Source organism: Pezoporus occidentalis, unplaced genomic scaffold, assembly GCF_034315485.1.
Source record: "Pezoporus occidentalis ecotype Australia unplaced genomic scaffold, CSIRO_AGI_Poc_V1 ctg61, whole genome shotgun sequence".
NCBI lineage: Eukaryota > Metazoa > Chordata > Aves > Psittaciformes > Psittacidae > Pezoporus > Pezoporus occidentalis.
Window position 1 is genome coordinate 1430682 of NW_026915955.1, and position 24281 is coordinate 1454962.

The window sequence follows — 24281 nt, forward strand, 5'->3', positions numbered from 1 at the left end:
GATCTTGAAGTTCTCTTCCATCTCAAACCATTCAGTGGTTCTTAGGAGTGGCAGACCAAGCAAGATCACTGATCATCCACACAGCCTAGCAAGTTACAGGTTCCATAAAACATTACAGAGGACCCGAATGACAAAGCTGTCATATAGAATTACCAGCTATAAGCTGTCCAGGAGTAAATTCAGGCTAGAGATGAGGAAAAAGTGATACAATCAATGCATTTAGCATGAGTTTCTGTTGGGAGGGTAGGAAAGCGAGGAAGGAGACAAGACATGAGCTGGGGACCTCTTTGAAATGTAGTAAAATGCAGACCACCCTTTGCTTGAAGAAAAAAAAACAGTAATTACTTCTTAAAAGCACTATTTTAACTAGGCCATCCTTATTCCATCTTGTCACCAGTTACAATATTAATATGCACAATAAGAACGTCTCAGAGCAAATGTTGCCATGTACCTAACTTTAGAATCCCACACTCCGTGTGACAAGAAAAAGCGGAATAACTTTCTTATCACAAGATTAGGAAACTAAAAAAAAATTAGTAGCCACAAAGAAAACACTTTCCTTTGCTGAAGCCTATTTTGACAATATATTGTGTATGGCATATCTTGTAGCTGTGAAGTTGAAAGATCCCTAAGAACAATGTTAATCTGTTGCAGAATGACTCTAAGAGCAGAACCATAGAGTTCTGGAGGACTGTGCAAGCAAGGCGGGGGGTGGCCCCCACAGGTGGCCGGAGACCGGACCTGGGAGGAGAATGTGGAGGAAGCTGTGGGGGGGCTAACCAATACTGTTGTGCCAAGAAGGAGTGGCTGAATACCACTCCTATATATGTGTGAACTGCGTCACAAATAAACTAGAAGTTGCTTATCACCCATATCGGATTGGCCTGTCTGCTTCTCCTCGCCGCTTACATTAATCTTTTCCTGTCTGCCTCCAGAAAAAAAGACATAAACGTAAATTCATTTGAACAGCTGTAAACCGCCCCCCCCCCAAAAAAAAAAAAAAAAGAGGAAGAGCACTTGTAAGTCATCCTGAGATCACAAAAGGATAAGGAGAAAAAAGTGATCTATGTAAAGCATGACATGTAAACAGACTGAATAAGAGAAACTTGTACAGAGGGATTAAAACTGGCAAGAGAATAAAGCTTTCACTACTGTGGCTAGAATGGTCAATTATGTTCAGTAGGTGAAACAGTTTTCACTCCAACTACTTGCTCTTTTCAGTCTAGACTCTCACTCAACAGATTCCAACCACTTTCAAAACCTAGTCGTCTTCTCATTACCTGTGAGTAATGAGTAATCCAGTAAAGCCTATGGAGTCAGATTTCCACAAAGTCAGTGCCTGCAGTAGAAGACTGAAATGTGGGAAGTACTAGTAATGCACTATGATCAGAATGAGCTATGGCTCTAGTAATAAAAACGGCTATGAACTCCCTATGTGTGTGTGATGAACACATAAATGTATTGGCTTTTGCAAATCATAGGTGGATATAACTGTATGATTTTGCAAAGCTCACTAAAGACACAAGACACAATAAGTTGAAAATGGCCAGAACTTGAGCAAAATGGAGTCACACAGCAAAAGAATTTGTAAAGGTAAAAGAAAAGGGGGGTGGGGAGGGTGGGGCTTGATATAACAAAAGCTAATGCCTGGAAAACATAGGGTTAAAGTACTTTTAGCCTAATTTAGGTTGAAGATAAAGAATAATGTTTGTGTTGTAAGTCTGTGGAATTTAGTGGCCCCACTAAACATGAATGAATTACTTCACACCATCCTTCTACTTACCAGTTAGAGACAGTGCCTCCCAAACATCTGCTAGCTTTGGATACTCCTTGTCTGCCCATCCTGCAATAAATTTTGCAGGAAGGTCACACTGTTCTAAATCTTTGCCAGCTATCAGAAGAATTACAGATATGGCTGGTTTCAGCTAGTTTTGTGATAACTGGGGCATCCAAAGGTGAAAAGTACATCACGAGGTAGACTGCTTACTTCATCCTGAAGACCCCTACTCACATGAGGAAGACTGCTCATTATTGCTAGAAGAAACTGGTTGATGTGACATATTTGTTAGTTCTTCATATGTTCTCCACAAGTTTTTGTTGTGGTTTAACTCCAGCAGGCAAGAGCCCCACTCAGGTGCTCGCTCACTCTCCCCAGGTGAGATGGGGGAAGAGAATCAGAAAACTCATGCTTGAGATAGACAGTAGAGCAAAGCAAAATGAGGAATTCATTCACCACTGATAGTCATAGAATAGTTTGGGCTGGAAGGGACCTTCAAAGGTCATCTAGTCCAACACCCCGGCAATTAATAGAGACATCTTCATCTAGATCAGGTTGCTCAGAGCCCCATCCAACCTGACCTTGAATGTTTCCAGGGATGGGGCACCATCCACTTTTCTGGGCAACCTGTTCCAGTGTTTTACCACCCTCATTGTAAAGAATATTTTCTTCATATCCAGCCTGAATCTCCCCTCTTTTAGTTTAAAACTATTACCCCTTCTCCTATTGCTAAAAAGTCTTTTCCCATCTTTTAAGTAGGCCCCTTTTAAGAACTGAAAAGCTGCAATAAGGTCTCCCCAGAGCTTTCTCTTCTTCAGGCTGAACAATTCCACGGCCTTTCCTCACAGGAGAGGTCCTCCATCCCTCTGATCATTTCTGTGGCCTTTCCCATGGTCAGGCAGGTGTTCAGCCATCCCCAGGACAGCAGGGCTCCATCACAAGTAAGAGTTACTTGGGAAGACAAACACCATCACTCCAAACGTTCCCCCTTTCTTCTTCTTCCTCCAGCTTTATATGCTGAGCTTGAACACCATATGGTATGGAATATCCCTGTGGTTATTTGGGATCAGCTGTCCCAGCTGTGTCTCCTCCTCCCATCTCCTTGTGTACCCCCAGCCTACTCACTGGTGGGGTGGGGTGGGGTGAGAGGCAGAAAAGGTCTTGACATCCTGTAAGCACTGCTCAGCAGTAATGAAAACATCCCTGAGTTATCAGCACTGTTTCCATCACAAATCCAAAACACAGCCTCATATGAGCTACTATGAATAAAATTAACCCTACCCCAGCCAAATCCAGCAGAGCTATAAATACTTGTTAACATTTCAACATGGACTTGTTACCAGCCTATCATGGTAAGTTTTCCAACTGTACCAAAATCTTTCTTTCTTTTTTTAAAGCATACAAGCCTTTCTTGCTGATGTCATGTCTGCAGAAACATAAAAAAGTAACTTTCCTTTCAGAACCAAATCATACGTAGAATTCAAGCCTTGGAACAGTAGCCCTCCGCAAAGACTACCAACAGAGTCTACATCCATTGCTTATGTCCACAAGATAAAAACACATTAACAACAATTGTGTTAAGAGCAGCTTCCTTCCTGGTCATCCGGGACATTCTGAAATGCTCAGTACAAGTGGGAATACATACCCCATATTATTGGTCTGTGTATTTGTAGAGATCTTTTGCATTACAATCCAGAAATCACTTAGCTGGTGCTTATTTGCATCATATTACTATTTATTTTGCCAGAAGTCATAGTGGCTGCACACAGGTATTTGGAAAGTGTTTAAAATGCATCTAATTTAACCACATGGTAACCACATCCTTTGAGGATCTAGTGCAGAATCTGTGGAAGGCAACAAAAACCTGAAAACTGTTTTCTTCAGTTACCATGACATCAAAGCCTTTCTTATTTGCAAACTGAAATGACATAATAGCTTGTCCTTTTTCTGAGACCCTAGAATGGTCTCACCATAATTTCTCCAGGCACTTGAAGCTCAACACAAACATCTCTTGCGCTCCTGAGTAACAGCATGCAGTTGGTTGTTCTGAACCATTACCTGGAGGCACTTGTAAACACACATCTTACCAATGAGGAGGGCTTCTGCGGATACAGAAATTGGTAAAAATAGTCTGGTCTTACATCTTTATGATACAGAACCTTGTTTTGGACTGTGTGACCAGGAAATTAATAAGATAATTGTTTAGGAAGAGTAGGGTGAAATTGTGCACTGGTGTTATTTGCAAGAAGGCTTCCAACTCAGTGTTACACAAGACTGAGCAATCGTCTCTTTTGGAAAGAAAATGATATCTTGTGACACTGGAAATGAAATCATAGCACATGCCTGTGCTTTGTTTTCTAGAAATGGATGCCAGAGGAAAAGAAGTTTTGCAAGGATTGTTCAGAACTGAAATTCGGAACTGGTTGCTCAGAGCTTAGCACTGTTGCGGACTTCTCTTGGGAGTTTGTTAATACCTGACAATTTTGCCTGCCTACCTGGCTACCTCACTGTACTGTGCTCATCTGAACTACTTAGTTTCTGAATCTCCACAGTTTACAATATGGCACTAAAGCTATCACTGGAGTCTGGCATTTTGAAGAAAAGATGGGAGTTTGGCTGCCAGGGTGAAGGCAAAGGTTACCACAGCAAGAGACAAGGAGTGAAACAGAGCAAAAAAGAAACAGGAAGAGAGTGGCTGAGACACAGTGAACCATTATATCCTCACTGCAGTACCTATGTTCTGAAAAAGCCCCCAAGTTCAATTGCCATTTTCATCATAAAGGGAAAAAAGAGGAAGGCTGCCACCCTAGAAAGGGGAGACAGTCAGGGGGAGTGAAGGAAATGAACGGAGAGCAAAGAGGGTTGTAGCTATAACCAAAGGATTTTTAAATATATGCAGCAAAATGGTGAGTCAGAATGGATCACCCAGAACAGCAGGCTGGTCTCTGATTTAGAGACTCACATGCTTCATGTAGCATCTTAGATCAACACATATTGGAAATCAGGGAACTGATATAGTTTCATGATGAAAAAAGTCTGCGAGATGAAGCATCCAAATTCTTGAATGTGATGTGACAGCTTGTGGTTATTCTTTCTCTCCCCAAATCCAAGTTTACAGACAGCATGTTATGGTGTTTGTAACATAAGCAAATCCTGAGAGGACCAAATTCCTCTGCTGGGGCTGGCTGCTAAGCCAGTGTTTGCACTGACACCACCTCATCTCTCTAACAGCGCAGGCAGGCTCTTGAACTGCATTGGCTGCCCCTCATTGCCTAGCACCCTGTTGTTACCCCACTCACCACCCTGAGTGCACTAGAAGTACACTCTTAGCACAGGACTGCAATCCTTTGCTTTAAACATGTCATGCCCTGTGGCTATATGCCAGCATTTAAACTGCAGGGTGCTAAATGGACTCATAATTCCAAGAGGACATACAGAAGTTAAAAAACTAGCTATTTGTACTAATCTGGACAGAAAGGTGGAGCAGGTGGGATAGTGACAACAGTATGCAGAGAACCCACATGAACACTGAGCTCACATTAACACACTGTGCGTTAGACAGGGTCACACACTTCCATTAATTATTACACACAAATATATGTACCTGCTAAGCTATGCCAACATTTCAACAGAGTTCAGTGTCAATGCAAACATCCCCTCAATGCATACATAACTTTTATCATAGCACAGTTTTGTTTTCTGGCAACTGCACTAGAAAAACTATTTTTGCATATTTACTTCCAAAATACTAGATTATAATTTGACTGTGATTATCACTTTTGCTGTGTGATAAACACATAAATGCACTGGCTTTTGCAAATCATGGGTGTTGCTATGTGGACATGGTGGGGGGGGGGGGGCTTCATATAACAAAAGCTAATGCCAGAAAACATAGGGTTAAAGTACTTTTAGCCTAACTTAGGTTGAAGATAAAGAACAATGTTTGTGTTGTAAATCTGTGAAATTTAGTGGCCCCACTAAACATGAATGAATTACTTCACACCATCCTTCTCAGTTAGTTTAGAGACAGTGCCTCCCAAACATCTGCTAGCTTTGGATACTCCTTGTCTGCCCATCCTGCAATAAATTTTGCAGGAAGGTCACACTGTTCTAAATCTTTGCCAGCTATCAGAAGAATTACAGATATGGCTGGTTTCAGCTAGTTTTGTGATAACTGGGGCATCCAAAGGTGAAAAGTACATCACGAGGAAGACTGCTTACTTCATCCTGAAGACCCCTGCCCACAATCACCAGAGAGCAGTGTGCAGACGCCAAGAGGAGACTTACAATAATAAGTTCCTGGAGCTAGTTATAATATTCCCTGCCTATACGCGGGAATTATGAATATGTATGTAACTAATGCAATAGTGAAAGTATATAAACCTGTAACAAATGCTAGTCAGTGCACTTCTGGCTACGGTCACAGGCCCAGCACTGTTGCTTTTGCTTTATTGACTTTGTCCCTCAATAAAACCCTGTTATCACTATTAGAGGAGTGAGCTCGTATTTCACAGCTGTAATGTAAATACTTTAGATGTACATACTCCCATCTCCTGGACAGAACATATATTGCACATACCTGTTGATGCTGATGTGTTCTATGGCTGGCTATGGAACTTCTTGTTATCCTGTAATGACCTCCAGAAAGGTAATAGTTTATTGTTCCACTCAGTAAAAAAAATCCTCTGCAAATGAGGCATCTCTGGGGCTCTTTAAGGGGCACAGGAAAATTAAGTGATAGATGGTATAGGGAAGAACATTCTCCTTAGGCAGTGGAAAAGAAGGTGGGCATTATAATTTTGTTTGTTTGTGTGCTTTTATGGAGTCTGAGTATGAAGAAAATTGTATCTTCCCATTTCTTGTGGAAGAGGAAGGAAGAAGACATGGCCAGATGTCCCACAGGAGCTGCTAAATGAGAATACCTGGTTGCAACCCACTGAGATATTGCAACTGGGGCTGCAGTTCAGAGTTTAGAATCATAGAATCATAGAATAGTTAGGGTTGGAAAGGACCTTAAGATCATCAAGTTCCAACCACCCTGCCATGGGCAGGGACACCTCACACTAAACCATCTCACCCAAGGCTCTGTCCAACCTGGCCGTGAACACTGCCAGGGATGGAGCATTCACAACTTCCTTGGGCGACCTATTCCAGTACCTCACCACTCTTACAGGAAAGAACTTCTTCCTTATATCCAATCTAAACTTCCCCCGTTTAAGTTTTAACCCATTACCCCTTGTCCTATCACTACAGTCCCTAATGAAGAGTCCCTCCCCAGCATCCCTATAGGCCCCCTTCAGATACTGGAAGGCTGCTATAAGGTCTCCACACAACTTTCTCTTCTCCAGGCTGAACAGCCCCAACTTTCTCAGCCTATCTTCCTACGGGAGGTGCTCCAGTCCCTTGATCATCCTCGTGGCCCTTCTCTGGACTTGTTCCAACAGTTCCATGTCCTTTTTATGTGGAAGACACCAGAACTGCACACAATACTCCAAGTGAGGTCTCACGAGAGCAGAGCAGAGGGGCAGGATCACCTCCTTCGACCTGCTGGTCACGCTCCTTTTGATGCAGCCCAGGATACAGTTGGCTTTCTGGGCTGCAAGCGCACACTGAAGCCGGCTCATGTTCATTTTCTCATCAGCCAGGATCCCCAAGTCCTTCTCTGCAGGGCTGCTCTGAATCTCTTCTCTGCCCAACCTGTAGCTGTGCCTCGGATTGCCCCGACCCAGGTGTAGGACCTTGCACTCATCATGGTTAAACTTATAAGGTTGGCATCAGCCCACCTCACAAGTGTGTCAAGGTCCCTCTGGATGGCATTCCTTCCCTCCAGCATATCAACTGAACCACACAGCTTGGTGTCATCGACGAACTTGCTGAGGGCGCACTCAATCCCACTGTCCATGTCAGTGACAAAGACGCTGAACAAGACCGGTCCCAACACTGATCCCTGAGGGACACCACTCGTTACTGGTCTCCAATTGGACACTGAGCCATTGACCACAACTCTTTGTGTGTGGCCATCCAGCCAGTTCTTTATCCATTGTGTGGTCCACCTATCAAATTGATGTCTCTCCAATTTAGAGACAAGGATGTCGTGTGGGACAGTGTCGAACGCTTTGCACAAGTCCAGGTAGATGCCATCAACTGCTCTACCCCTGTCCATCCCTTCCGTAGCCCCATCATAGAAGGCCACCAAATTGGTCAGGCAGGATTTCCCCTTAGTGAAGCCATGCTGGCTGTCACCAAGCACCTTGTTGTTTTTCATGTGCCTTATCATGCCTTCCAGGAGAATCTGCTCCAAGATTTTGGCAGGCACAGAGGTGAGACTGACTGGTCTGTAATTCCCCGGGTCATCCATTTTCCCCTTCTTGAAAATGGGGGTTATATTTCCCTTTTTCCAGTCATCGAGAACTTCACCTGACTGCCACGGTCTTTCAAATATGATGGACAGTGGCTTCGCAACTTTATTTGCCAGCTCCTTCAGGACCCATGGATGGATTTCATCAGGTTCCATGGACTTGTGTAGTTTCAAGCAATATATGGCAGTAGTTGGCGGTGGCCGAGTGCACCTCAGAGGCTACCATTGTAACCAGCAGCGTGATCCCTAAGGGCTTTGCCCTCGGTAGCTCACAGAGCAGAGAGAGGAGTGCCCTCTTCTGTCTCCAGGACTTTTTTGGAGGACTCTGGGTAGCTTCTTCCCCTTCTAGATCTCTGTAATATAAAGGGTATGTACCTGACTGCCTTGGAGTTGGTATTAGCGGGAAAAGAGGAAGCTGAAGCATGGAAGTGCAGCCACAGACTCCCCCAGCCAGGCCTTTCTCCTTCCAGGCTTAGAAAGGCCGTGCTGCCTGGGCTCCAGGTCTTCGGCGCAGCTCTGAGCCAGCTGAGTGGTTTCCCTTTCCCTCTCTGCCCTTCCCTGCACTCCTCAGCACTGATGGATGGCAAGTTACTGCTGGGGAGATTCCAACTGCACACAAGAGGAAATTTTTTCACAATGAGAACAATCCACCACTGGAATAATCTCCCTGGGAAGTGTTGGATTCCCCAGCACTAGACACTTTTAAGATTCAGATGGACAGGGTGCTGGGACATCTAGCCTTGAAAGGTTGGGCCAGGTGAACTTTGAGGTCCCTTCAATCTGGTGTTCTGTGATTCTGCACTCTGTCTCCTCACTCCCTGGATTTAGCCCTCAGCCTGCCACTTGACCATAGCATCAAGGAAGGATATACTGTGGAAAAGGTGACTCACAACATTGGCAACAAATGCGTTGGCATTAGCCACTAACCATGGCTATCAGTATTTGTTACCTGGCTTTGTTGTATTTTGACACTACTTGTTTTGTTACAAAGATGGCAGTAGGTAGACCACCGAATGGCCACATTGTCCAGTCTGAAGCAGACAGGGTGGACAAAGTCCCATGTCAGACTGACAGCGCCCAAGCAAGCACCAAGTTGTAAATGTGGTGGCTGTGCTGTGCATGCCGTCAGTGGGATCGCCAGTGCATGAGTGTCTGACAGGGAAGGGAACGTGCAGGTGCGTTTTCTGATTTCTGAGTTACACCCGAAGTCTGTAGCCCCACGGAAAGACGGCAAAGATTTACGGTTTGTTCCCCATCTTCCTTAGGCTGCAAGCTATCGAGGAACGGGGGACACTTGAAGCCAGACCACTTTAGCAGCGACTGGTGTGCTTACTACCTCAGGGAAGTTGATGTGACTCAGTCCCGGCTGGTCCTTAGCCCCGGAAGGTCGCTAGCCAGCTGCTGCAGTTGCCTTGCTCCAGGAGGCTACTCTGGTTCCGGAGAAAGCTTCTCCGTGGCCACGGCTGGAGACTGAAGTGACGGAGCAGGCAGCGCGGAGGACAGCCCGCCACCGGCGCGGGCTGGGGTCCTTACACGCTATAAGATCGTAAAGCGGAAGACCCGCCTCCTTTTCCGCTGGTGCCTGGCGGTGGTGCGGGGTGAGTAGCGAAGATGGTGGCGGGGCCTGCAGAGCGGAATCCCCGCGGTCGCCGGGGCATCGTGGCGGGAGCGGGCCGGGCGGGGGCCTCGGGGCGGCCGGCGCCGCTTACCGCGGCGGCCTTTGTCTGTATTTCCAGCAGGAAGCCGGGCGGGAACAGCACCCACCGTGAGCACCATGGCCGAGGAAGGGTGAGCGGGGCTGGGGCCATTGGGGGGCGGCGGGCGGAGGGGCCGCGTCCCGCTTAGCCGTTTCGCGCTGCTCCATGCCGGGCCTTGCAGCTCCGGCCTACGTAGGCCCCGTCGTGGTGCTTTCGCATGCTTTCTGCAGGTTGGATGCTCGGTTGATGTGCGGGGCTTCCCTTTTTTTTTAAGGGAGCGTGGAGGGAGCAGAGCTGGCTGGCTCGGTAGGAGAATTTAATCTCGGCTCCTTTCAGATTTCACCTTTTCCCCGGTTTCTTCTTCTCCTTAGTTCCTCTGCTTGCTTCGCTTCGGTATACTTTTAACTCTTGGATGCTTGGTGGTAAAGGGGAAGCTTGCTTGTCGTTGTAAGATGTTGTCATGATCAGAGCAATATCTGTGTTCTCTTTAGCATTACTGCTGGAGGTGTAATGGATGTTAACACCGCCCTGCAAGAAGTGCTTAAGACTGCACTTATCCATGATGGCCTAGCTCGTGGTATTCGTGAAGCAGCCAAAGCCTTGGACAAGTAAGTCTGGCTTTCCCATTTTGCCTATGGTAAATCGCAGAACAGCACAAGGTATGTTGAAAACATCCAGGGGTCACTTTGCTCAGATGTTTAGTTGAAACTTTTTGCAAGACCCTGTTTTTCTACCAACAAGTTTTGTCTTTATCTCTTTTTCAAGGTCTTCAACTGTGATCTTAAAATACAGATGCTAAACTTTGTGATTCAAGAATAACAGCATCTAGTGTATTTACTATCTTTTTGTGACGTCAGTGCCATCGAGTTTTCACATGGACTTGTTTTGTGAAGTAAATGGAATGGCACTTGCAGTATGTAGCTGTGAAAATCTGGGGCTCAAGGACCTTGTGTTTTAAGAATGATAAAACTCTTCTCAAAATTAAGATTCTAATTGGGAGGGTTTATATATGTCAGACTTAACCTAGAAGAGTTGGTTTAGTTTTATGAAGTAAACCTGAAATTCATCACTTGCCTTCACTGCTTTTGCTAGCTTCAGTTTTTTGCCTTTTTTTTTTTTTCTTTCCACTGTAAATAATTTGTTTGGTACAATATCAAAACAATATTAAACTTGTCATATATGTGCCAACCACGGTAATCAGTTATGGCTTCTTGGTAGGATGAAGTACTGTGTATGTACATACACGTTTCTTGTATATGTTTCTATATATATGGAGAGAGGCACATACTTCTAAGACTAGATAGTGTTTAAGTGAAATGCTGCAGTGTTTGGGTGATGACTTAACAACTTGTCGGATACCCCTTCACTCATCTAATGAGTGAGACCAACAGTCTGACAAACCTGTATGCGAGAAAGCTCTAAGACAAGGTACCAAATAATGGGAGAGAAATGCTACTTAGTTGGCTGACAACTAGTTTTTAAGAGTTGTTTTGATTTCAGATAAAATTTCATATGCTGTGTGTTAAGAGGTTTATGTACAAAGTTTATATGCATATGAATGTGATGGTTTTCACTTGGAAACATTGTTTCTGAGACAGTGTTATAAAAGTCATGATGAAGGAGGCCATAGAGAAAACTGACTTTGTTTGCAGTGGTCAAATTATATTAGGTTAAGCATGGAAGACCTATACAGCTCTCTTTGTTGTCAGGTATCCCTTTGGTATTCTTAATATTGTACCACAGTATACAAAGATCCTAATTAGAAATGAGGCCCTGTCATAACAGCTTCTTTCAATGTAAGTAGAAAAGATTGTTCTGAAGAGCTTATAACAAATTGATACGGAAATGCAAGCTTTTAATAATTGCAGTTCTAATGTTCAGTTGCTATCTGTGGTAAACAAAAAACAACTTGCAACTCAGTTGCAACCAATTCTGCCTGGGACTGGTGTATATCCAGTCATTACACCTTTTCTCAATGGCTGAGAATTTAATTAGCGGGGTTTTTAGAAGCTTCTGGAATAATCTGATAATACAGCTAACAATGTATGAGTAGTCTGTTATATATATGAAAAGCTTAACTTGTAGTAGATCATCTCAAAAGTATGTTAGTATTTCAAAAGCCTGTGTAGTCTCAAACCAAAAAGTTAAACTTAGGAAGTGGTTGTCTAGAAATGCACTAGCTGAATTTTGTTCTTCACAGTTTTGATTACCAAGAATGTTAAATGTGTGTCCCAAATTAAATTGTCTTTTTTTTTTCTTTTAAGACGCCAAGCCCATCTTTGTGTTCTGGCTTCAAATTGTGATGAACCCACATATGTAAAATTAGTTGAAGCGCTTTGTGCAGAACATCAGATCAACTTAATAAAGGTGAGCGTCAGAACTTCAGGCACAAGTTTAGAACGGTTACCCTGATTGCAATATAAGCTGCTTGTTTCATCATGCAGAGAGCTGAATCTTTGAGACACTATGCTATAATTCTGTATAAGGCTTATCTAAGCAAAATTTCTCTTGGTAGCAAAGGTTTAGTTCTGAGTGATTGTCATAGAAGCAGTACAAAACCTGCATGTAAATGGCAAAGGATGTGTATCAGCTGTTTTACAAAGTTAAAATGATTTCTTGTTTTCTGACAAATAGATTAATGCTGCAAGTAGCTGTAGAACATAAGATGTCTAAACATTATTCTTCAAAGCTGTACAGTGATGATACTTTGGCTCCCTCTACTGATAGTTGTGAGGAAAGCAGCCATCCGTTACCCAATACTTCTGAGTACAGCAGTTTTTGCTGAACCCAGTTATGTTGCAAGTTGCTGGTTCTAATGTGATGTAATATTTTACGCAGGTTGATGACAACAAGAAACTGGGTGAATGGGTAGGTCTCTGCAAGATCGACAGAGAAGGAAAACCTCGCAAAGTAGTGGGCTGCAGTTGTGTGGTTGTCAAAGTAAGATGATGCTATAATTATAGCTTACTTCTTGAGTTCTGAAAATAAGCAGTAAAGATAAGGTGGCTTTAGATAATGGACTATTAGATAGATCTTAGGTTTTTATTTTTTTTAAACAGTTGCTTTGCATTGTTATAATGAAGATAAACTGCTTCCCTGTTCTATATTCCCTTTCATGTGCATTTAAAATACTTCTATTAATTTTGTAAGTTAATGCCTGTTTCCTTAAAGTATCTATGCCTACTTGCCAGTAAGCATTAAAGGACAGATCTTTTAACTAGAAGAGATGAAGTTTTTTTTCAGGAAAGAAAAAATGCCAGTTCAATGTGTCTGCTCAACTTGAAAATGTTTTGCAGAGCATATTTTAAAATGAGCTGGTAAAGTAAAGCCACAGTACGAGCCTTGAAGACTTTGTTGTCTTTGAGGTCCCAAGAGATGGCTACATCTTCACAGTAAAGACTAATCCCTTCTTTATGTGTTCTCATACTTTTGCTGCTGTTTCACATAGTTTACTTAGCTTTCTTTAAACAGAAATGAAGAATTACAGTTGAATGAAATAGAGTAGTTCTTTATTAGAGCAGTTTTTTATTAAGAGAATGAAAGGAAAACGGCAGATTGTTTGATGTTACTTATATGGAATTGTGGGAATACTTTGGCTGCCTTGAGAAAAAGCATCAACCTCAATTTTCCTTTTTAAAATAGCTGACAAATTTTTGAATGAGTCAATGTGTTATTAATGAGTTGCCTTGTGTTACAGGACTATGGCAAGGAATCTCAGGCCAAGGATGTCATCGAAGAGTACTTCAAGTGCAAGAAATGAACCAGAAAATAAATTTTTAACCTGACTAGTGTGTGTGTGTGATTAGTGGGTGGGAACCTGTGGAATAGTTCTTTAAGTTGCAACAGGTACCATCAGACGATAAAGGGCTTTTCAGACCTTGGTATAGCTATTACTGTGCTAACCGTCAGCTTGCTAAAAAGATGATGGCGATTCCTGCCTTTCCTGTGCTTGGGTGCTTCTATTTTCTGTTCCATCCCAGAGGGTACCAACTCGGGGAACTTCGCACAGCTCACCTGTGGGAATGCTGTCAATTACTATCTTTGCTTGGGCCTGTAGTTCTGCAGGGATTCTGAATATGTTGTTATGGGAAAGCCTGAAGTACTGCTGCATCTGTGATGAAAATTTGGCTCCCGCTGCTGAAACAGATGAGGAGAATGGCCTTAACCGTTACCCAAGTCTTCTGAGATGTCGCACGAAATTTTTAAATGCTATCCTAATATATTAGGGACATTACTTGACACAAGGTGTGCATTGTTTGGTTCCCCCTTCCCCCCAGTTCTGAAGCGAATTGTCAGTGGAATAAGCTTCCAGGAAGTATTGTCACCTACTTCTAGGTATTTATTCTGTAGGAGTCTTAGTAGTCAGGTAGCCAAGTAGCTTGAGATCTCATCACTGCTTGAAACAACACATTGTTGAACTCTGGCTTGCCCAGTGTCTTTAGCTTCCACTGTAGTTGGATGATGTACAGAACTCGTCAGTTTTTTGCTTTTTGGATACAAAGTGGGATTTAGACTGGAATTTAAGGTTAGCTATTTTTTTCTCTCCCACAAGTTATAGTATGTCTTCCATTTCCTGTGGAGCAGCTCTTAAGTGGAGTTATAAGGAATTGCTGCGTTATGCTGATGAGTAAGACATGAATATGTGGGGCTGAGCACCTGTAGACTGAGGAGATTGGAATGTGTATTTCTTCTCAGGCTTGAGCTTGAATTTTCATTGTGATTTATAACTGATTTCGGTAACCCACATCATGCACGTAGTGTATAGACAGGCATCTTCTCCAGATGCTGGGCTCATATGCACTCTGTACAGCTTTCATTAAAGCTCTTTTGAAAGTGTCTGTTTTGGCCTTGTCACAAATTTGTAGCTGTGTAGCTGCTAGTAGCTAGATCTGGATGACTTGGATTTTTGAGAAGTTCCTGTAGTAACATTTTCAGATGTACTTAATGACAGTCACCTTCTCCAAGTCTGCCCAAATACAGGAAATGTAACCTTGTGGTAATACATGTTTAGTTTTGTCTGAGAAGTTCTCAGTGAAGTGAGTTAAAAGTAGCTGTTAACATTTTAGTTAATGTCATGCTAGTATTGTAAATGGAGGGAAGTTAGCAAATGTACAGATGCTACCACTTTCCCTTTGGATGCTGAAATGACAAATTTGTTCCTGTAGATATAAGCCTTAGTTGGAGACCTTGTTTTGTTAAGTTACTGGAGGTTTCTAAACACTTAAGAAAAGGCAGTTCATAAAAATATTGCTTTAACTATATAGGTTAAGAGACTAGTAGAAAACTTTTGTCAGTTGAGTTTGGCTAATAATCTTGAGTATCTATGACAGAAGCACACTTCAGTCTTGTCCTATTTACACTTCAATCTGTTTTCCTGTTTTAAGAATCTGCAACTTCTTAAAGTTTGGGGTAAAATAATAATGCTATTTGTTCTTCAGACTTTTTTGCAGCTACATTCTAAGAGAATTGTCTGAAATGGTAGTGATATTGGCAGTATAATAGGATTTATGTTTTTGCTTTTCCTTGGCTGGCTTTTTTATCAGAGTTATTACAAAGGGAATTGGGATCCAAAACTGGAGCATGTGGGTTCCATGGCCTGTGTATTGCTGAGGTTGAAAATTGTTTCTTAATTGAACATGTTTCACTACCAGCACATTTTTTTACCTGCTAGGAATAGTAAATTTCTCTTAATTCCTTGGATCTGTGGATGCAGGGTAACAAACATGCAATTCAGTAAGCCCCTCCAGGGTAATGGGTGAAGATGTTTAGAAAATATTAAATCCATAGCCTTATATTCTCAAATTTGAGGAAGCTTTTGCTAAGCCTATGCAAGCAAACTAAGATTTTCCAGATGTGTGACTTTTTGGCTAAAATAGAGCTTTTCATTTTATTGTTACTTTTAAACACAAAATGACTGGAGAATGGAGGAAAGCATGGTCTGGAGTCCAGATACGCTTAACTGACTACAAAAGGAGTAAGTCCTGTATGGTACTTCCTGGATGTAGGATTATGTGAAGTTAAGCTGCTTTTTTTGTTTTTTTAACTGAATTTGCCCTTCTGATGAAACTCAGTTTAGCTTGAGGCCAGCTCAGCATGGAAAGTTTGCTATTGTAACTTAATTTCCCACAAGTCTACTAATTTCTTAATTTACTTTTGGGGAGGGAAATAGGAAGGATATCAGTGGAAGACGGAAGAAATATTTATGTCCAGGTTAACTCTGGTCTTTTTAAGGAAAAGGATCCATTGCTGAAAAGGATTAATAAAAATAAAGTTGATAACATGTTACTTTAATAAAATTCTGAAGTTGTTTGGCTGTTACTACTTTACCTCCATAGAGGATGTGGAAACCTGTTCACCATTTGTATTTAGTACCTGATGTTCATCTTAGCACTTTCCTCAATATTTATGGAGAAAGCTGATTCAGAATACCATGCTACATTGTGATCCTACTGTCACTGGATTTCCCACCCAGCTGTAATGCTATAGAAACAGGATTTGCTTGGTTAAGAAAAAGATGTTCTCTGAGTATTCACAGCCTACAAGAACGCTGCAGAAATACATTTGTTTGACTAGGCTGGAATAGTACAATAGCACCAATTTCACCTTTGCATGAAAGGTGGAGCTAGTATGCTGCTTTACCTGACAGGAGCAGTGAAATTCTTTGCAACAAGTTTTTTAGCTGGATTTTTTAAAGCCATATACGGGGAACATGCATGCTGAATCTATAGTTGAATTAGACTTAGGAATTGTTAGCACATTGTGAATTTATATGTTTAGTAAGGAGCTTTACATATTTTAAACCTGCAAGCAATATGGTAAGAGTCCAGCAAGCTACAGTTGCTCAACTTTACAGCGTATTCTACTTTAATGTATTTTAGTTGCAGTGTGAGAAAAATAACATGATCTCCATCTATCAAATGATTGTTTCATTTCTACCATGGGATATTGGAATTGCTACTTCAGCAGTAGCTGGATTATACATTTCATCTTAAATACTATGCTATGATCAGTTAACTCTTGGGAAAAAGAATTCTAAGTAAAGAGCTGTAGTCCATGAGCAAGTTTAAGCAGTGTTTTGCAATAATTGAATGATATCTCAATGTAAATTCAGGGCTATGTTTGTGTTTTGTTTTTGTTTTGTTTTAAATGTCACTTTATTTTACATGGCAATGAATATTAATACTAGGGAATGGTATCTCTTCGTGCCAAGTTTGTTTTCACAGAAACAACTAACAGTTCCTAAGTATTTTTGCCAGAAGGAGTTGGGTAAGGTACTAATTTTTTGATCAAAATGGTTAGGTATAAGGTTAGGGGTTTCCTGTAATGTTTTATTTCTTGGAAGTGACCTTAGAATCTATGCAGGGTCAGTGTTGGAGAACTTGTTAAGACTATTCCTAGTGTTTGATTTATTTTCAAAAATTTCTTGAGGGCTAAATTCCACCCAAACTTGCTGGTTTATCTTTTGTAAAAATTATTTTGGTTACTCAGATTGGCCAAGGAAGACAAGTGATTGCTAGTCCTTCTTCGTACTGGGAGACTTGGCATATGCTTCCGAGATGTCTGCTTTGTAGACAAAGTAGACCCAGTTTCTTCACATTTTCTTGATAGATGGTGTTTTTTGTTTTTTTTCTGTGGAAGACATTGATAATTGATGTGCCCTGTAGGATTTCAAAGGAGTAGGCTTTGGAATACTCCTCAAAGTATAGCCATCTGTAGTTAGAATGATAGAATAGTTAGGGTTGGAAAGGACCATAAGATCTTCTAGTTCTAACCCCCCTGCCATGGGCAGCGACACGTCACACTAAACCATATCACCCAAGGCTCTTTCCAACCTGGCCTTGAACACTGCCAGGGATGGAGCATTCACAACCTCCCTGGGCAACCCATTCCATTCTAGTTATCACCTGAAAGCATGTGATTAGCATTAAACATGGGATTGGGAGTTTGAGTTTGACTCAATGAGGAACTGACCCTCATTTTTCCTCTCTTGCTGGTTATATTTGATGTTCCTTTCAGGTTTTCCTTGTGAAACAGGGATAATGCAGAATGGCTTGCTCAATATGTGCTTTGTGGGTTTTGGTTGGCAGAAGCAGCAGAAAGAGATTCTTGTTCTGGACTAAAATACCAGGTTTTAGTGGGTTTTGCATGGATTGGTAGTTCTTTCCAGGCCTATATTCTTACATTTCCATGCGAAGCAGAAAGCTAATGAAGTGTTTTGAAGAAATGCTGCTAAGTCATTGTGAAGGTGCTAAGTACAGATGCTTAAACTGTGTTGGAAGAACATCCCATGTGGGATTTCAAATAAAAATAATTTGAGAACAGTTAAGCTCCCTTTATTTTGGAACCTGTATGTCACCCTGGCCAGTACTGCTTTTCTGCATCTTGTGAATTTTGCCTTGTATCATAAAAGCTTGAGCATCTGGACAGCACCATCACCATGTATTTGCAGAGATCCTGCTCTGATGGAGTTGTGGTTGTGGCTGTGGCTCCTGTAGGGGAGCTGGTTATGCCTGACCTCCACTCTTTGCCCTGATGGTGCCCTTTACTGTTTCAATCCTTTGACGTTTGTGAGAAAGGCAGTGCTACTCAGTGCTAATTCTGGTTGAGAAGGAAGTGTGTGTGCTTGTAATGTGTAGTGGGAGCCCGAGTGTTCACCTGAAGGTAATTTCTTATCAGGACAACTCATTCATATCAGGATCTCCCACTAATATGCTGATGTGTTTTGCAGTAGCGCAAATGTCAGGGGACCAGGGCTTGTCAGCAGCAAATTGCCATGCTTCACAAGCACTTCTTAGGGCTCCAGCCATTCCTTTGGAGAGCATTGTTTATTCTGTCTCCTTTGGCAAGAAAAAGTTTATCTTCCAGTCTTCCGTAACACAAAGTATTCTATGGAGGGTGAACATTAATCCCACATGAATCAAAAAATATATTTAGTATGAAAACACACAATGTCCTTAACATTTTTCTGTAATAAATAAGCATGATCCTCAGCATTTTCTGACTAATGTTCCTGATTTAGAATTGCCTCTACCTGTCCAGTTTTATTCCCTCTATTACAGAAGCTAGATGCCCCAGCTGCAAGCCAGTGCCCCTCCTGTGTTTGTTACTGAAGCTGGTGTAGACGTGTCCCTGAAACATGCTCCCTTTCCTGGAGACCTCACAAAGGTCTCTCATCCAGTGATGTAAAGGAGCGCTGGACATACATCCATTTGTCAGCCTTGACTTACCGTTTTGAGATGAAGTGTTTGGATTTTTAATTTGTGTCTGGCCATTGAACCAGATACTGGGTGTTGTGTGAACACAGATGTGGCTTGATTTATGTAGCCTGAAGGAAAACAGAAGTAATGGCAAATTATTTTCTCAATGGTTTTAAGCAGTTAAGTAAATACACAAGATTCTTTTCAGTGCTTGGTCAGCAAATGTTTAGTTTTAACAAACTAAGCAGCTGAAGTATTTAGTATGCTGTCCTATATAATGATCCTACACACACATAATTTTCTCATGCACTAGCATTACTTTTGAATGAAAGTCCATCTACAAAAAGCCCTAAATCCACATTAACTTCTTCACATAGCTGACCTGTTCTAACTGATGGTATAATCTTTTGTGGAAGTAAGCCACTATACAGATATCTGAACTTTCAGCCACTGGTAACTGCGTCTTCCTTTTAATTCCAAAAGTGTCCGAGTCATGCTGTATTATATGAAATAAGGGAAACTAATTTGAAAATCACTTTGGCTTGTGTGAGCTTTTCCACTCCTCTTCCAATTCAAAAGCAATTGGGGGGGACTTTTTATGGTACTGAACAAAAGTATTCACAAAATTTTCACTGAGACCTGTGTGAGCAGTGCAGTATTAAGTAAACTCGGGATACTTTTGATAAGTAACAACCACCACACTTTCAAAGGTTTACAAACTGATGTAATATTTTTGTTTGTCCATCATTGGGTTTTTTTAATCCTTTCAATGATCATCTGATATTTCATACTGCTGAAAGATTATTAGTCACAAAGCAGAGTTATATAAAATATCTATATATAAGGGGAAAAATGTTCAAATGAACCTGGCAGTTGTTTTTCTTATCTGATTCAAAGTTTGCTACTTTCAAGCAGTCCTGTAGCTCAGTCAGTGTCAGGTGACTGTTCATCTTTGCTCTAGCCTGACTGAGGCTTGTGTCTGTAACGTAAGTTTTACTCTTTGAAGAGCAGCGGTAGAGTTTGTGTGTCAATACTCTACAAAAATACCAGCACATAAATGGTCAGATATCCTTTCTAAAAGGAATGTCATAGAATGTATTTAGGTCAGTGCCTGGCATGCCAGCTTCCTGCCCTGTAAAATTTTACAATCAAGTTCTGAAACTGAAAAAATATATTTTATGCTGGTGTGCAGAAAAATGTTTATTAAAGCAAATTTCCTGTTTTCAGACTCCAAAAATATTGTAATTTCTCTATGCTTCACTTTTTCCATTTTTTTTTTTTGTGTGGGTTTCTTTTTTGTTGTTGTTTTTTTTTTTTCTCGTTGGTTTTTTTTTCTCCTTTCCTAAATGATCCTGAGACATTTTCCACAGTGAAAGAGTTCAAACCCATGTTAAAATAAGGTTTATATTTTGAGGACAGAAAAAAAGCCTTGCCCCCTAAGTAACCTTTTATATTGATTGTATTGTTAGCAGCCAGTGTGTTGGATAACATAATACAGATGCTTAGGACAGGTTTAGGAAGGCAAATAGTGGGGAAACCCAAAATGTTTCTATTTTTAGGAGTATGTGTTTAACGGAATGGAGGTCACGTTTTGTTAGAACCCCTCCACAAAAAAATGAAACACCCTCAGATATCCATACATATAAAAGTGTTTGTATGTCAATACAAGCTATGGTATATATTCTCTTTTTCATCCATTTATTTGAATGGACAAAATTCAAGTAACACCATTCAGTTTTGCTTTTTTCAGGGCAGCAGAATACAATGTTTGTCAGCACATGTACAAGAAATACCGCTATGTGCATGGAATTAAGCAAGCTACTGTAATTTTAAGAGCATATAAATTCAATTCCTGGTTTTGCAGAGACTGACTTTCACCCTTCTGTTCCTTCCAGGGATATATTTTATATCCAAATCAAAATCTCAGCTGGTTCTGATTGTTCCCTCATGACTATCTGACCATCTGCTTTAAACTCAGTATGACAGCTTTTAACACTTCCTTTTAAGACCCGCATGTCTCGATCGTCTTCCGATCATTAGATCAGAGCAGCAGCATCATTCCATCTGACCCTCAAGCCTATTTACATGTTTTCAAATGAAAGTTAGTTGGAATAGATGTGTCTCTTTTACTTGCAGTTGTGTGAAAACACCCTTAAAAATGCTATGTGGACATGAGCTATGAGCGATTCTGCATATATTCAGAAGAGACGAAAAACAGCCGAAGTGGCCTACAGCCAAGAAACAGGGATGGTAATTGCAGTTCCTTTTGTATGGCTGGCTCTATTATCTTATGATAAAATTTATCATACTGTTACTGACCGAGGTAGTATGGTTGAGAATATAGACAGTGTTTGCTAGCCCTTCCCATAAAATCCTAATTCTGTTGAGAACTTTGCTAACCTTGTTTTCCATGGCCTGAAACTGTAGAGGGTCCCCTTTGGGAGGACGTTGAAGACTAATCCCTTTCTGCTTGTCAAGTGCTTCACCTCATCTAGGGTTCGGCCGGTGTGTCCGTGCAGTGCACCATATCCTCGGGACTGCAGCGGGAAGCGCTGGCCTGGCCCTGGCAGGCGGGGAGCCGGGGGAGCCGCCGGGCCCCGGCCCCTCAGCCCGTCGCTGCGGCCGCGCTTCCCTGGCGGGGCAGGAGGTGGCACCCGAGCTACAGCTAAAGGGCCAAGGCCACAAAGAGGGAGCGGGGCTGAGGAGGGCCTGCCGGCCGGGGCAGGAGCTGTAGGAGCAGGTGCTGCGGTGATCCCGGCAAGCTGGCAACATAGGAAACAAATGTGAAATGAAAATCTTTAATGCCTTTGAATGTTGTCGATTTCTATGCGTATTTTCCAGCGTTGTAGCCTTGTAAAATCCAAGTGAGTCAGATGTTCAGATTTTACAGCGTGTAGAAATGTGTTTGCATAAACCAAAGGACTTTGTTGTACAGCTGCGGCTTCTTTAATCTGTTTTTCTCTGAGTCGTACCACACAGGGCATGCACGTCCACTGCTTTCTTTCACAGAGATATTTAATGAACAAGGAACAATTTAGAGAGGTTTGGGGGATGCGTTTAAGTCGGGAGTTGTTTGAAAGTTCACTTTGTACACTGTAAGTAGCACTGTCTAGGAGATTAGGGAACACCAGTGTCAAATTAAGCATTTAAAGGACAGCATAGATTTAGGTGAAGGGGGTTTGATTTTTCGTTTCCCCCGCTGCCTCAAGTGTCTGATGTATTACAGTGTTCAAAGCATTTCAGTACGCTTATATTGTATTCACACATATGCAATGTATTTGAAACATTCCTACCGAGGAGATTGTGGTAAAAACTGTAACGTGCAGCTTGCTGGGTTTCATTGTAAAGTAATATAATCTCCACATGTGCGAAGGCCAATGCACTATTTTATTTTTTGCTTACCCCAGGGAATGTGATATTAAATTTATCAGCTGAAGTATTTGAACAAGAACTCATAAATATTTTTTGAGGTGCATCAGTGGCATACATGGGGAGGGAGAAGACGTGCAGCACTGGTTGAAGAGGAAGTGGTTCATGCTTTTCATCCTTCTCTGTCACATAACAGCTATGCATTGCCCTTCAGATGGGGTAGTGGTAAATTTTCTCTGTGACTGAAAAGAAGTTTTAAATTAGGGAGAATTTGTTAGTCACTGATTTTTACTGATAATTGTTAACTCTATCCTGCATGGACTTCAGATCTTGTTCACATTTGATACAGAGCTCTGGATGCCCTGGAGGGAAAGGAGAATGCTCCCCAAAAGAGAGGCATCATTCTGAAGACGTTCAAAACACACAGAAGGAACTGTTGGTCTACCCATTTTACCCAACATGCTGTGACTGTAGGCACCCTAGCTGGGCAAGGTTCTCCCAAACATAGGAGGAGTCTGCACACTGCCTTGATATAGTTACAGATCTTCCAGGGCTTAAGCAAGTTATCTTAACACAGGCATTATCCTGTGTTGTTGTGTGATCTAATCTCTTGTCTGGAGTTAACTTCAGTATCTCCAAAACAACTCTGTGGTGCTTTAGAATAATCCAAGCTGTGCTGAGTTAGAAGTTTTTTTGTCATTATTGGGTCAGTGTGCAGCTATAGCTGAAATTTACCCCTGTCAGAAGGGCACTGAGAACATGACCAAAGATGACATTTTGCTGCTGTAGAAAATCTTCATACCTGCACATTTTGAGTATTGCATACAATTGGTATCTACACCTCAAGAAGAATGTATTTTTTTCTTAAGAAAAAGAAAAAAAGTTATGAAAAGGACATCTAAAGTTGTTACAAAGAAGTAACAGCAGGCTTGTGGTCTCACTTCAGTTTGGAGAGAAGGCTGAGGAGGGATGAAGCTGATTTACGGCATCAAGAAGGCAGTGCAGAAGAGGGGTGCTAAACTTGTTTACCAAATTCTACAATACTAGATGAGAGAACATGCATTAAAACTGATAGGATGTAATTTAAAACAGGTTTTCCAAAGTGCCTTTCTTCAAAGCCTGTGATAAACTGCTACAACTTGCTGTTGTAAGAAAGTGTGAAGTCAGAACACATCAAGAAGTTCAAAATGGATTAGAGAAATTAATGGATAAAAGGTGCAAACCAGATACTATTGGGAATAGGCAGTGATATTCTCTCTGACACATGAAATCTAATAGCAGGATGTTGAAGGAGCATGAGAGTTGGAGCTCAGGTAGTGGTTGGTTTCACATGCTTTCTGTAAGCAGCTTCTGCAACAGCCACTGTGGGACACAGGAAACTGGGCAACGGACATTGGTTTCACCCTGTGGGGCATTTCTGATAGGAAAAGATAAGATGGGCATGCTCCCAAATGTGCTAAAAGAGCCCAAATGGCTGCCTAAAGCCTCTTAAAGGCTTAAAAAGTGCAAAAGGAATCATTAGCACTTGCAGAGAGAGCAAGCCAAGAGGAGATGTCTGCTTCAACCCCAACCCTTTTGAAGTAAAGAAGCTAGACTTTTTTATGAATCTGCTCTGTTAGCTGCCGACTCAAAACTGAGGGCTAGCAGAGACTGAAGGTGGCTCAGAGTGGTAGGTTACAGAAATGAAAGAAGCAATAAGCCTTTTGCTATTGTATAAATTGAAAATATTTGAACTGTGAACAAGCCTAATCCAGTTAGCTCTCTAGACACTTGCAGCAAATCTTACTAAAAAACTCTTGAGTTTTTTTCTTTCAGAGGTTGCTCTAGTTTTGCAGTGGACATACCTTCTGTGCCTTTGTCATCTTGGGAATTACACCGCTGTG

The 24281-nt window shown here is 41.7% G+C and overlaps 1 protein-coding gene and 4 non-coding genes across 5 annotated transcripts; all 5 read left to right on the forward strand.

Moving 5' to 3' along the window:
- The first annotated feature begins 9763 nt into the window (after positions 1-9763).
- RPS12 (ribosomal protein S12) lies at positions 9764-13612 on the forward strand. Its single transcript, XM_062639547.1, has 5 exons — positions 9764-9923; positions 10324-10440; positions 12097-12199; positions 12671-12772; positions 13530-13612. The coding sequence occupies exons 1-5, from the start codon at positions 9910-9912 to the stop codon at positions 13590-13592; spliced, it is 399 nt and encodes a 132-aa protein (XP_062495531.1). The 5' UTR covers positions 9764-9909; the 3' UTR covers positions 13593-13612.
- LOC134174576 (small nucleolar RNA SNORD101) lies at positions 11159-11233 on the forward strand. The gene has a single exon (XR_009968699.1). It is a non-coding gene; the product is annotated as a small nucleolar RNA SNORD101 (small nucleolar RNA).
- LOC134174578 (small nucleolar RNA SNORD100) lies at positions 12521-12605 on the forward strand. The gene has a single exon (XR_009968701.1). It is a non-coding gene; the product is annotated as a small nucleolar RNA SNORD100 (small nucleolar RNA).
- On the forward strand, positions 13086-13219 carry LOC134174577 (small nucleolar RNA SNORA33). Its single transcript, XR_009968700.1, has one exon. It is a non-coding gene; the product is annotated as a small nucleolar RNA SNORA33 (small nucleolar RNA).
- A 326-nt stretch (positions 13613-13938) lies between the features above and the next one.
- LOC134174579 (small nucleolar RNA SNORD100) lies at positions 13939-14023 on the forward strand. The gene has a single exon (XR_009968702.1). It is a non-coding gene; the product is annotated as a small nucleolar RNA SNORD100 (small nucleolar RNA).
- The last annotated feature ends 10258 nt before the right edge of the window (positions 14024-24281 follow it).

Coding starts and splice junctions, on each gene's coding strand:
- RPS12 (XM_062639547.1), top strand. Junction 10,441..12,096: donor GCAGCCAAAGCCTTGGACAA/GTAAGTCTGGCT, acceptor TTTTCTTTTAAG/ACGCCAAGCCCATCTTTGTG. Junction 12,200..12,670: donor ATCAGATCAACTTAATAAAG/GTGAGCGTCAGA, acceptor TATTTTACGCAG/GTTGATGACAACAAGAAACT.